The sequence below is a fragment of the Coregonus lavaretus genome, assembly GCF_964263955.1.
Source record: "Coregonus lavaretus genome assembly, chromosome: 26".
Taxonomy (NCBI): domain Eukaryota; kingdom Metazoa; phylum Chordata; class Actinopteri; order Salmoniformes; family Salmonidae; genus Coregonus; species Coregonus lavaretus.
Window position 1 is genome coordinate 46,235,603 of NC_140013.1, and position 12,900 is coordinate 46,248,502.

At 50.0% G+C, this 12,900-nt stretch overlaps 1 protein-coding gene across 1 annotated transcript in view; it reads right to left on the bottom strand.

Annotated features, from left to right (window-relative positions):
* Window positions 1-1,133: 1,133 nt before the first annotated feature.
* The window catches only part of LOC311102059 (uncharacterized protein), a 45,530-nt gene continuing 33,763 nt past the window's right edge, over window positions 1,134-12,900 (bottom strand). Inside the window, exons 10-11 of the mRNA XM_084143276.1 lie at window positions 5,419-5,495; window positions 1,134-5,331 (exon numbers count right to left, since the gene is read on the bottom strand). Coding sequence (XP_083999402.1) covers window positions 2,197-5,331; window positions 5,419-5,495 — 3,212 coding nt within the window. The 3' untranslated portion in view covers window positions 1,134-2,196. The remainder of the gene's footprint in view (window positions 5,332-5,418; window positions 5,496-12,900) is intronic.

Sequence of the window (12,900 nt, forward strand, 5' to 3'; positions counted from 1 at the left end):
GGGTTAATGAGCTAGCTAGCTAAAACAGGGTTAGGGTTAATGATGATGATAGCTAAAACAGGGTTAGGGTTGATGAGCTAGCTAGCTAAAACAGGGTTAGGGTTAATGATGAGCTAGCTAAAACAGGGTTAGGGTTAATGATGAGCTAAAACAGGGTTAGGGTTAATGATGATGATAGCTAAAACAGGGTTAGGGTTAATGATGAGCTAGCTAAAACAGGGTTAGGGTTAATGATGAGCTAGCTAAAACAGGGTTAGGGTTGATGATGATGCTAGCTAAAACAGGGTTAGGGTTAATGATGAGCTAGCTAAAACAGGGTTAGGGTTAATGATGAGCTAGCTAAAACAGGGTTAGGGTTAATGATGAGCTAGCTAAAACAGGGTTAGGGTTAATGATGAGCTAGCTAAAACAGGGTTAGGGTTAATGATGAGCTAGCTAAAACAGGGTTAGGGTTAATGATGAGCTAGCTAAAACAGGGTTAGGGTTAATGATGAGCTAAAACAGGGTTAGGGTTAATGATGAGCTAGCTAAAACAGGGTTAGGGTTAATGATGAGCTAGCTAAAACAGGGTTAGGGTTAATGATGAGCTAGCTAAAACAGGGTTAGGGTTAATGATGAGCTAGCTAAAACAGGGTTAGGGTTAATGATGAGCTAGCTAAAACAGGGTTAGGGTTAATGATGAGCTAGCTAAAACAGGGTTAGGGTTAATGATGAGCTAAAACAGGGTTAGGGTTAATGATGAGCTAGCTAAAACAGGGTTAGGGTTAATGATGAGCTAGCTAAAACAGGGTTAGGGTTAATGATGAGCTAGCTAAAACAGGGTTAGGGTTAATGATGAGCTAGCTAAAACAGGGTTAGGGTTAATGATGAGCTAGCTAAAACAGGGTTAGGGTTAATGATGAGCTAGCTAAAACAGGGTTAGGGTTAATGATGAGCTAGCTAAAACAGGGTTAGGGTTAATGATGATGATGGCTAAAACAGGGTTAGGGTTAATGATGAGCTAGCTAAAACAGGGTTAGGGTTAATGATGATGATAGCTAAAACAGGGTTAGGGTTAATGATGAGCTAGCTAAAACAGGGTTAGGGTTAATGATGAGCTAGCTAAAACAGGGTTAGGTTTAATGATGAGCTAAAACAGGGTTAGGGTTAATGATGAGCTAGCTAAAACAGGGTTAGGGTTAATGATGATGATAGCTAAAACAGGGTTAGGGTTAATGATGAGCTAGCTAAAACAGGGTTAGGGTTAATGATGATGATAGCTAAAACAGGGTTAGGGTTAATGATGAGCTAGCTAAAACAGGGTTAGGGTTAATGATGAGCTAGCTAAAACAGGGTTAGGGTTAATGATGATGATGGCTAAAACAGGGTTAGGGTTAATGATGAGCTAGCTAAAACAGGGTTAGGGTTAATGATGATGATAGCTAAAACAGGGTTAGGGTTAATGATGAGCTAGCTAAAACAGGGTTAGGGTTAATGATGAGCTAGCTAAAACAGGGTTAGGGTTAATGATGAGCTAGCTAAAACAGGGTTAGGGTTAATGATGAGCTAGCTAAAACAGGGTTAGGGTTAATGATGAGCTAGCTAAAACAGGGTTAGGGTTAATGATGAGCTAAAACAGGGTTAGGGTTAATGATGATGATAGCTAAAACAGGCCTCTCCTCGTGTGGTTTACCTAGTGAAAAGAGGCTGTAGGAACTTCTATGCAGTCTCGCTTTGGTTATGTTCAGTAGAGCACACCGTAGCAAAACATTTAGTCACAGAAAACCAAATCTGTCTTATTATTGGACAAGTTCCTGTAGTTTCAGAATGTTTTTTCCTGTTTTATACCTACTGAACATGACCCAGGTCTTTATTTGTTAGACAGAGACAGTCGGGCAGCAGCTATAACATGATTACTAAGGAATGGAATACAGTGGGAATGAAAAAGGAAAAACCTCAATAACACAAAACTGGAGACAAATGAATGGAATTGATGAGTGAGCGTGGTTGAGAGAGCAGAGGGGACTGCCACAGAGTAAAGCATACCTTTTTACAGAGAGAGAGTCATCACCATCTTTCCATCCATCGTGTGACTCTGAGCATTGGGTCATGATGTAAAGTAAAAAACATTCAGATGGACAAACAAAGCCAACCGAGCTTGTCAGAGCACAGTGTGAGAGTTATCTCCTCTCTTCAGTCTCTACTGTTCTGTGTGTGTTATCTGCTGTGAGTCTGTGGCACCAGAGAGGATGAAGAGGAGACTGAGGGTCTGTATGTGTGTGAGGAGGGCTGGGGGGCCACGGGTCGCTGACTGTGGTGGTGGTGTGGCCTGGCGGAGCCCCCTTTGGCCCTGCGCGGCGTGGGCCCCTGGGCCTGGCCCTGCAGGTTGAGGATGGAGTCGATGGCACACTGCAGGTGCTCGTTAAGAGACTCATTGTGTGGCGGAGAGCCAGAGGAGAAGGAGGCGTTGTCCATGTCCATGACAGGAGAGTCTGACTTACAGCGCTTAGCAGGAAGTGATGAGTCTCTGTAACAAGAAGTGTCTGGCGGCGAGGAAGGGGGCCCAGGGGCATGCTGGTCCATTCTGAACGTTCCACCCCCCCCTGACCACTGGCGGTTTTTACTGCTCACCCTCTTATACCTCCCCATGTCTGCCCCTCTGTCCCAATGCTCCCCTTCTCTCCCCCTCTCCTCCGCCCCTCTGTCCCAATGCTCCCCTTCTCTCCCCCTCTCCTCCGCCCCTCTGTCCCAATGCTCCCCTTCTCTCCCCCTCTCCTCCGCCCCTCTGTCCCAATGCTCCCCTTCTCTCCCCCTCTCCTCCGCCCCTCTGTCCCAATGCTCCCCTTCTCTCCCCCTCTCCTCCGCCCCTCTGTCCCAATGCTCCCCTTCTCTCCCCCTCTCCTCCGCCCCTCTGTCCCAATGCTCCCCTTCTCTCCCCCTCTCCTCCGCCCCTCTGTCCCAATGCTCCCCTTCTCTCCCCCTCTCCTCCGCCCCTCTGTCCCAATGCTCCCCTTCTCTCCCCCTCTCCTCCGCCCCTCTGTCCCAATGCTCCCCTTCTCTCCCCCTCTCCTCCGCCCCTCTGTCCCAATGCTCCCCTTCTCTCCCCCTCTCCTCCGCCCCTCTGTCCCAATGATCCCCTTCTCTCCCCCTCTCCTCCGCCCCTCTGTCCCAATGATCCCCTTCTCTCCCCCTCTCCTCCGCCCCTCTGTCCCAATGATCCCCTTCTCTCCCCCTCTCCTCCGCCCCTCTGTCTGAGAGGTGGGGGCAGTGTGGGTGCTGGTGGGTGTTTGTGATGCCCTGCACTAGGCCAGGGGAGGGGGAGGAGTTCCCCAGCCTCAGGGCCTCCCGGCTGGGCTCTGTGTGGGGGTGGGAGCCCCCCTCCCTGGGGCTACCTCCTCTCTTCTCCAGCTTCATGTTGGCGATCACCGTCCCCTCTGAGGAGGGTGGGAGGGGAGATTTGGGGGGCGAAGGGGAGGGACGGGGGTACGGGACACTGTCTCCTCCTCCTCCAGGTACGCCCGGTCGGACGCGGGGGCTGATGTTCTCCCGGTAAGTCTTCCGTAGAGGAAGGCGGCAGGTGGTCTGAAGGGAAGTGGCCGTGGAGGCGGGGTTACGCTTGACTCCACACACACTGTGATGTTCTAACGCTCCGTTCATCTGAGTTGTGGAGGAGGAGGAGGATGAAGACCATGAGTGAGAGGAGGAAGAGGAGGATGGGGGGGCTGTGACTCTGTGTGGGCTGGGGGTCGCCTGTGTGGTTGCTATGGAGACCGTTGCTGAGGAGGCTGTGTTACAGCTAGGGGGAGGAGTCCTAATGACAGTTACAGAAGGCGGCGTGGCTAGTGCTGCTGCTGCTTGGGCTTTTGGGTGAGTCGGCGCCGGTTCTGGCAGGGTGGTAGGGTGTGTCGGTTCTGGTTCTGGCAGGGTGGTAGGGTGTGTCGGTGCTGGTTCTGGCAGGGTGGTAGGGTGTGCCAGTGCTGGTTCTGGCAGGGTGGTAGGGTGTGTCAGTGCTGGTTCTGGCAGGGTGGTAGGGTGTGTCGGTTCTGGCAGGGTGGTAGGGTGTGTCGGCGCGGGTTCTGGCAGGGTGGTAGGGTGTGTCGGCGCCGGTTCTGGCAGGGTGGTAGGGTGTGTCGGCGCCGGTTCTGGCAGGATGGTAGGGTGTGTCGGCGCTGGTTCTGGCAGGGTGGTAGGGTGTGTCGGTTCTGGTTCTGGCAGGGTGGTAGGGTGTGTCGGCGCTGGTTCTGGCAGGGTGGTAGGGTGTGTCGGTTCTGGCAGGGTGGTAGGGTGTGTCGGCGCTGGTTCTGGCAGGGTGGTAGGGTGTGTCGGCGCTGGTTCTGGCAGGGTGGTAGGGTGTGTCGGCGCTGGTTCTGGCAGGGTGGTAGGGTGTGTCGGCGCCGGTTCTGGCAGGGTGGTAGGGTGTGTCGGCGCTGGTTGGGGCTGGGTGGTAGGGTGTGTCGGCGCTGGTTCTGGCAGGGTGGTAGGGTGTGTCGGCGCCGGTTCTGGCAGGGTGGTAGGGTGTGTCGGCGCTGGTTGGGGCTGGGTGGTAGGGTGTGTCGGCGCTGGTTCTGGCAGGTTGGTAGGGTGTGTCGGCGCCAGTTCTGGCAGGGTGGTAGGGTGTGTCGGCGCCGGTTCTGGCAGGGTGGTAGGGTGTGTCGGCGCCGGTTCTGGCAGGGTGGTAGGGTGTGTCGGCGCTGGTTGGGGCTGGGTGGTAGGGTGTGTCTGGGGCTGTGTCTGGGGTTTAGGGTGGGGGCTGGATGGTGTGTGGACCGGGTCGAGGGGGGTGGATGGTGTGTGGACCGGGTCGAGGGGGGTGGATGGTGTGTGGACCGGGTCGAGGGGGGTGGATGGTGTGTGGACCGGGTCGAGGGCGGTGTTGTGCACCACCTTACTAAACCCCGCCTCCTGCTTGATCTTGAGCTTCAAGCCGATGCGTGGGCGGGCGGCGTACGTCTTCATGGGGGGTTTACTGCTCCTCTGGGGGAGAGCATCATCATCATCCTCAGCTGGACAAGAGGAGGAGGAAGGGTGATAGGGTGAGTGACAGGAGGGAGGTGGAGGAGAGCGGCTGAAGGAGGAGCGGTGACTCTGGGTGTCAGCTGTCTGTCTCACCCCTGAACCCGACCTAGCCACAGGAGCTGGGGAGCTGGACCAGGAGACAGACGCCCCCGCTCCTCCCTGCTTTATCACCAGCTTGGTGGAGGGGAAGTGGGCCGGTGCAATGGGTGTAGGTGTTGGGGCCTGAGTAGGTGTTGGGGTAGGAGTTGGAGTAGGGGCTACACCACTCCTCATGGTGCTGGGCTCAGCACACACAAACCACTGGGGCTGGGGATGCGACTGGGGCTGGGGCTGGGGCTGGGGCTGGGGCTGGGGCTGGGGCTGGGGTTGGGGTTGGGGCAGGGGCTGGGGTTGGGGTAGGGGCTGGGGCTGGGGCTGGGGCTGGGGCTGGGGCTGGGGCTGGGCCATGCTGGCAGCTACACTCTCAATCTCCATCATCCTTGAGTTGGCCACATACTCCTCTGGAGAGAGAGAGAGATATGGAAGTGATAAGATGAATCAGAGATGACCAAAGGTCCACAGTTCTGTCAAAGCTAATCTGACTATGTGCTTCTCTGCTGTACACAGGAGGGCCAGTTTGACCAATAGAAACAACTTCTCCAAATCATATTTCTCTATATATTTTTTTATACCTGAATGGGTCCTATAATTCTAAATCAAATAGCTAAATGATCCATAGTATGAACATCTTAAAATACTTCCTTATGTCAGCTTAGAAATCCCCAACGGCTTAGAATTAAACAGCATGATCATTACACAGGTGCACCTTGTTCTGGGGACAGTAAAAGGCCACTCTAAAATGTGTAGTTTTGTCACACAACACAATGCCACAGATATCTCAAGTTTTGAGGGAGCGTGCAATTGGCATGCTGACAGCATGAATGTCCACCTCAGCTGTTGCCAGAAAATGTCATGTTAATTTCTCTACCATAAGCCGCCTCCAACCAGAATATGTGAGTGGAGCGGAACCCAATTTGACTGGAGTGTTGGAGAGTTTCCCAAAGGCTGGAGCGTCGGCCTTCTCCCCCGCTCTGGAGTGTTGGAGAGTTTCCCCAAGGCTGGAGCGTCGGCCTTCTCCCCCGCTCTGGAGTGTTGGAGAGTTTCCCAAAGGCTGGAGCGTCGGCCTTCTCCCCCGCTCTGGAGTGTTGGAGAGTTTCCCCAAGGCTGGAGCGTCGGCCTTCTCCCCCGCTCTGGAGTGTTGGAGAGTTTCCCAAAGGCTGGAGCGTCTGCCTTCTCCCCCGCTCTGGAGTGTTGGAGAGAGTTTCCCAAAGGCTGGAGCGTCGGCCTTCTCCCCCGCTCTGGAGTGTTGGAGAGTTTCCCAAAGGCTGGAGCGTCGGCCTTCTCCCCCGCTCTGGAGTGTTGGAGAGTTTCCCAAAGGCTGGAGCGTCGGCCTTCTCCCCCGCTCTGGAGTGTTGGAGAGTTTCCCAAAGGCTGGAGCGTCGGCCTTCTCCCCCGCTCTGGAGTGTTGGAGAGTTTCCCAAAGGCTGGAGCGTCTGCCTTCTCCCCCGTTCTGGAGTGTTGGAGAGTTTCCCAAAGGCTGGAGCGTCTGCCTTCTCCCCCGCTCTGGAGTGTTGGAGAGAGTTTCCCAAAGGCTGGAGCGTCGGCCTTCTCCCCCGCTCTGGAGTGTTGGAGAGAGTTTCCCAAAGGCTGGAGCGTCGGCCTTCTCCCCTTCTCTGGAGTGTTGGAGAGAGTTTCCCAAAGGCTGGAGCGTCGGCCTTCTCCCCTTCTCTGGAGTGTTGGAGAGAGTTTCCCAAAGGCTGGAGCGTCGGCCTTCTCCCCTTCTCTGGAGTGTTGGAGAGAGTTTCCCAAAGGCTGGAGCGTCGGCCTTCTCCCCCGCTCTGGAGTGTTGGAGAGTTTCCCAAAGGCTGGAGCGTCTGCCTTCTCCCCCGCTCTGGAGTGTTGGAGAGTTTCCCCAAGGCTGGAGCGTCGGCCTTCTCCCCCGCTCTGGAGTGTTGGAGAGAGTTTCCCAAAGGCTGGAGCGTCGGCCTTCTCCCCCGCTCTGGAGTGTTGGAGAGAGTTTCCCCAAGGCTGGAGCGTCGGCCTTCTCCCCCGCTCTGGAGTGTTGGAGAGAGTTTCCCAAAGGCTGGAGCGTCGGCCTTCTCCCCCGCTCTGGAGTGTTGGAGAGAGTTTCCCAAAGGCTGGAGCGTCGGCCTTCTCCCCCGCTCTGGAGTGTTGGAGAGTTTCCCAAAGGCTGGAGCGTCGGCCTTCTCCCCCGCTCTGGAGTGTTGGAGAGAGTTTCCCCAAGGCTGGAGCGTCGGCCTTATCCCCCGCTCTGGAGTGTTGGAGAGAGTTTCCCAAAGGCTGGAGCGTCGGCCTTATCCCCCGCTCTGGAGTGTTGGAGAGTTTCCCAAAGGCTGGAGCGTCGGCCTTCTCCCCCGCTCCAATTTCGCTCCAGTACCACTCACTTCACCAGCTCAGGGCGTGCCCGGCCCAGCATGCGTTTGTAGTCTACTTGTGTGCTGCTAATAGCCCCTTGCTTTAGCTACTGTCATGGAGTTTGCTAAATATTTTTATAAAGAAACTGATAGAACACACAGGTGCTAAATCAAGGTGACTTACAAAGATGAGGACCAAGAGCAAGAGAGGGAGTGTGGTATCCACAACTAGAGGTATGTAGTGTCCACAACTAAAGAGGTATGTAGTGTCCACAACTAAAGAGGTATGTAGTGTCCACAACTAAAGATTGATGTAGTGTCCACAACTAAAGAGGTATGTAGTGTCCACAACTAAAGAGGTATGTAGTGTCCACAACTAAAGAGGTATGTAGTGTCCACAACTAAAGAGGTATGTAGTGTCCACAACTAAAGAGGTATGTAGTGTCCACAACTAAAGAGGTATGTAGTGTCCACAACTAAAGAGGTATGTAGTGTCCACAACTAAAGATTGATGTAGTGTCCACAACTAAATATTGATGTAGTGTCCACAACTAAAGAATCATTGTGGAATCTGAAAAGACATGTATCTTGAAAGCATGATGGAGTCCTTACTACGTTCACATGCAAACAGAAAGAAACGAGGTGGGTAGCTAGCTAAGTGTGTCATTGTAACCCTAACCCTAACCCTGACAGAGCTGGTGTAACTGAGTCAGGTTTGTAGGCCTCCTTGCTCGCACACGCTTTTTCAGTTCTGCCCACAAATGTTCTATAGGATTGAGGTCAGGGCTTTGTGATGGCCACTCCAATACCTTGACTTTGTTGTCCTTAAGCCATTTTGCCACAACTTTGGAAGTATGCTTGGGGTCATTGTCCATTTGCGACCAAGCTTTAACTTCCTGACTGATGTCTTGAGATGTTGCTTCACTATATCCACATACATTTTCCGTCCTCATGATGCCATCTATTTTGTGAAGTGCACCAGTCCCTCCTGCAGCAAAGCACCCCCACAGCATGACGCTGCCACCCCCTTGCTTCACGGTTGGGATGGTGTTCTTCGGCTTGCAAGCCACACCCTTTTTCCTCCAAACATAATGATGGTCTTTATGGCCAAACAGTTCTATTTTTGTTTCATCAGACCAGAGGACATTTCTTCAAAAAGTATGATCTTTGTCCCCATGTGCAGTTGCAAACCGTAGTCTGGCTTTTATATGGCGGTTTTGGAGCAATGGCTTCTTCCTTACTGAGCGGCCTTTCAGGTTATGTCGATATAGGACTCGTTTTACTGTGGATATAGATACTTTTGTACCTGTTTCCTCCACCATCTTCACAAGGTCCTTTGCTGTTGTTCTAGGAATGATTTGCACTTTTCGCACCAAAGTACGTTCATCTCAAGGAGACAGAACGCATCTCCTTCCTGAGCGGTATGATGGCTGCGTGGTCCCATGGTGTTTATACTTGCGACTATTGTTTGTACAGATGAACGTGGTACCTTCAGGCGTTTGGAAATTGCTCCCAAGGATGAACCAGACTTGTGGAGGTCTACAATCTTTTTTCTGAGGTCTTGGCTGATTTATTTTGATTTTCCCATTATGTCAAGCAAAGAGGCACTGAGTTTGAAGGTAGGCCTTGAAATACATCCACAGGTACACCTCCAATTGACTCAAATTATATAAATTAGCCTATCAGAAGCTTCTAAAGCAATAACATCATTTTCTGGAATTTTCCAAGCTGTTTAAATGCACAGTCAACTTAGTGTATGTAAACTTCTGACCCACTGGAAAGTTTTTATTTTATTTTTTTGTCATTTAGCAGACACTCTTATCCAGAGCTACTTACAGTTAGTGAGTGCATACATTATTATTATTTATTTTTTCATACTGGCCCCCCGTGGGAATCGAACCCACAACCCTGGCATTGCAAACGCCATGCTCTATCAACTGAGCTACATCCCTGCCGGCCATTCCCTCCCCTACCCTGGACGACGCTGGGCCAATTGTGCGCCACCCCATGGGTCTTCCGGTCGCGGCCGGCTACGACAGAGAGGAATTGTGATACAGTGAATTATAAGTGAAATAATCTGTCTGTAAACAATTGTTGGAAAAATTACTTGTGTCATGCGCAAAGTAGATGTCCTAACCGACTTTCCAGGACTATAGTTTGTTAACAAGACATTTGTGGAGTGGTTGAACAACAAGTTTTAATGACTCCAATCTAAGTGTATGTAAACTTCCGACTTCAACTGTAGGTATAGGTATGAATATTATATATAGGTATGTATACAACTACCTCATCCCTATATTGTTATTTATTTTGCTCTTTTGCACCCCAGTATCTCTATTTGCACATAATCTCTTGCACATCTAGCATTCCAGTGTTAATACTATTGTAATTATTTTGCACTATAGCCTATTTATTGCCTTACCTCCATAACTTGCTACATTTGCACACACTGTATATATATTTTCTGTTGTATTTTTGACTTTATGTTTTTTTACCCCATATGTAACTCTGTGTTGTTTTTATCGCACTGCTTTGCTTTATCTTGGCCAGGTCGCAGTTGTAAATGAGAACTTGTTCTCAACTGGCTTACCTGGTTAAATAAAGGTGAAATAAAATAAAAAAATATTATATATATATACAGTGGGGAGAACAAGTATTTGATACACTGCCAATTTTGCAGGTTTTCCTACTTACAAAGCATGTAGAGGTCTGTAATTTTTATCATAGGTACACTTCAACTGTGAGAGACTAAATCTAAAACAAAAATCCAGAAAATCACATTTTATGATTTTTAAGTAATTAATTTGCATTTTATTGCATGACATAAGTATTTGATACATCAGAAAAGCAGAACTTAATATTTGGTACAGAAACCTTTGTTTGCAATTCCAGAGATCATACGTTTCCTGTAGGTCTTGGCCAGGTTTGCACACACTGCAGCAGGGATTTTGACCCACTCCTCCATACAGACCTTCTCCAGATCCTTCAGGTTTCGGGGCTGTCGCTGGGCAATACGGACTTTCAGCTCCCTCCAAAGATTTTCTATTGGGTTCAGGTCTGGAGACTGGCTAGGCCACTCCAGGACCTTGAGATGCTTCTTACGGAGCCACTCCTTAGTTGCCCTGGCTGTGTGTTTCGGGTCGTTGTCATGCTGGAAGACCCAGCCACGACCCATCTTCAATGCTCTTACTGAGGGAAGGAGGTTGTTGGCCAAGATCTCGCGATACATGGCCCCATCCATCCTCCCCTCAATACGGTGCAGTCGTCCTGTCCCCTTTGCAGAAAAGCATCCCCAAAGAATGATGTTTCCACCTCCATGCTTCACGGTTGGGATGGTGTTCTTGGGGTTGTCCTCATCCTTCTTCTTCCTCCAAACACGGCGAGTGGAGTTTAGACCAAAAAGCTCTATTTTTGTCTCATCAGACCACATGACCTTCTCCCATTCCTCCTCTGGATCATCCAGATGGTCATTGGCAAACTTCAGACGGGCCTGGACATGAGCTGGCTTGAGCAGGGGGACCTTGCGTGCGCTGCAGGATTTTAATCCATGACGGCGTAGTGTGTTACTAATGGTTTTCTTTGAGACTGTGGTCCCAGCTCTCTTCAGGTCATTGACCAGGTCCTGCCGTGTAGTTCTGGGCTGATCCCTCACCTTCCTCATGATCATTGATGCCCCACGAGGTGAGATCTTGCATGGAGCCCCAGACCGAGGGTGATTGACCGTCATCTTGAACTTCTTCCATTTTCTAATAATTGCACCAACAGTTGTTGCCTTCTCACCAAGCTGCTTGCCTATTGTCCTGTAGCCCATCCCAGCCTTGTGCAGGTCTACAATTTTATCCCTGATGTCCTTACACAGCTCTAGACTTGGCCATTGTGGAGAGGTTGGAGTCTATTTGATTGAGTGTGTGGACAGGTGTCTTTTATACAGGTAACGAGTTCAAACAGGTGCAGTTAATACAGGTAATGAGTGGAGAACAGGAGAGCTTCTTAAAGAAAAACTAACAGGTCTGTGAGAGACGGAATTCTTACTGGTTGGTAGGTGATCAAATACTTATGTCATGCAATAAAATGCAAATTAATTACTTAAAAATCATACAATGTGATTTTCTGGATATTACAGACCTCTACATGCTTTGTAATTAGGAAAACCTGCAAAATCGGCAGTGTATCAAATACTTGTTCTCCCCACTGTATATGCATATTTGATATAGATATGCATATTAGAAATTTTATTGGCCACATGCGCCGAATACAACAGGTGCAGACATTACAGTGAAATGCTTACTTACAGCCCTTAACCAACAGTGCATTTATTTTTTATAAAAAAAGTAAATCAATAAAACAACAACAAAAAAGTGTTGAGAAAAAAAGAGCAGAAGTAAAATAAAGTGACAGTAGGGAGGCTATATATACAGTAAAATAAAATAACAGTAGGGAGGCTATATATACAGGGGGGTACCGGTGCAGAGTCAATGTGCGGGGGCACCGGCTAGTTGAGGTAGTTGAGGTAATATGTACATGTGGGTAGAGTTAAAGTGACTATGCATAAATAATTAACAGAGTAGCAGCAGCGTAAAAATATGGGGTGGGGGGGCAGTGCAAATAGTCCGGGTAGCCATGATTAGCTGTTCAGGAGTCTTATGGCTTGGGGGTAGAAGCTGTTGAGAAGTCTTTTGGACCTAGACTTGGTACCGCTTGCCGTGCGGTAGCAGAGAGAACAGTCTATGACTAGGGTGGCTGGAGTCTTTGACAATTTTGAGGGCCTTCCTCTGACACCGCCTGGTATAGAGGTCCTGGATGGCAGGAAACTTGGCCCCAGTGATGTACTGGGCCGTACACACTACCCTCTGTAGTGCCTTGCATGGAGGTGGAAACATCATTCTTTGGGGACGCTTTTCTGCAAAGGGGACAGGACGACTGCACCGTATTGAAGGGAGGATGGATGGGGCCATGTATCGCGAGATCTTGGCCAACAACCTCCTTCCCTCAGTAAGAGCATTGAAGATGGGTCGTGGCTGGGTCTTCCAGCATGACAACGACCCGAAACACACAGCCAGGGCAACTAAGGAGTGACTCCGTAAGAAGCATCTCAAGGTCCTGGAGTGGCCTAGCCAGTCTCCAGACCTGAACCCAATAGAAAATCTTTGGAGGGAGCTGAAAGTCCGTATTGCCCAGCGACAGCCCCGAAACCTGAAGGGTCTCGAGAAGGTCTGTAAGGAGGAGTGGGCCAAAATCCCTGCTGCAGTGTGTGCAAACCTGGCCAAGACCTACAGGAAACATATGATCTCTGTAATTGCAAACAAAGGTTTCTGTACCAAATATTAAGTTCTGCTTTTCTGATGTATCAAATACTTATGTCATGCAATAAAATGCAAATTAATTACTTAAAAATCATACAATGTGATTTTCTGGATTTTTGTTTTAGATTCCGTCTCTCACAGTTGAAGTGTACCTATGATAAAAATTACAGACCTCTACCTGCTTTGTA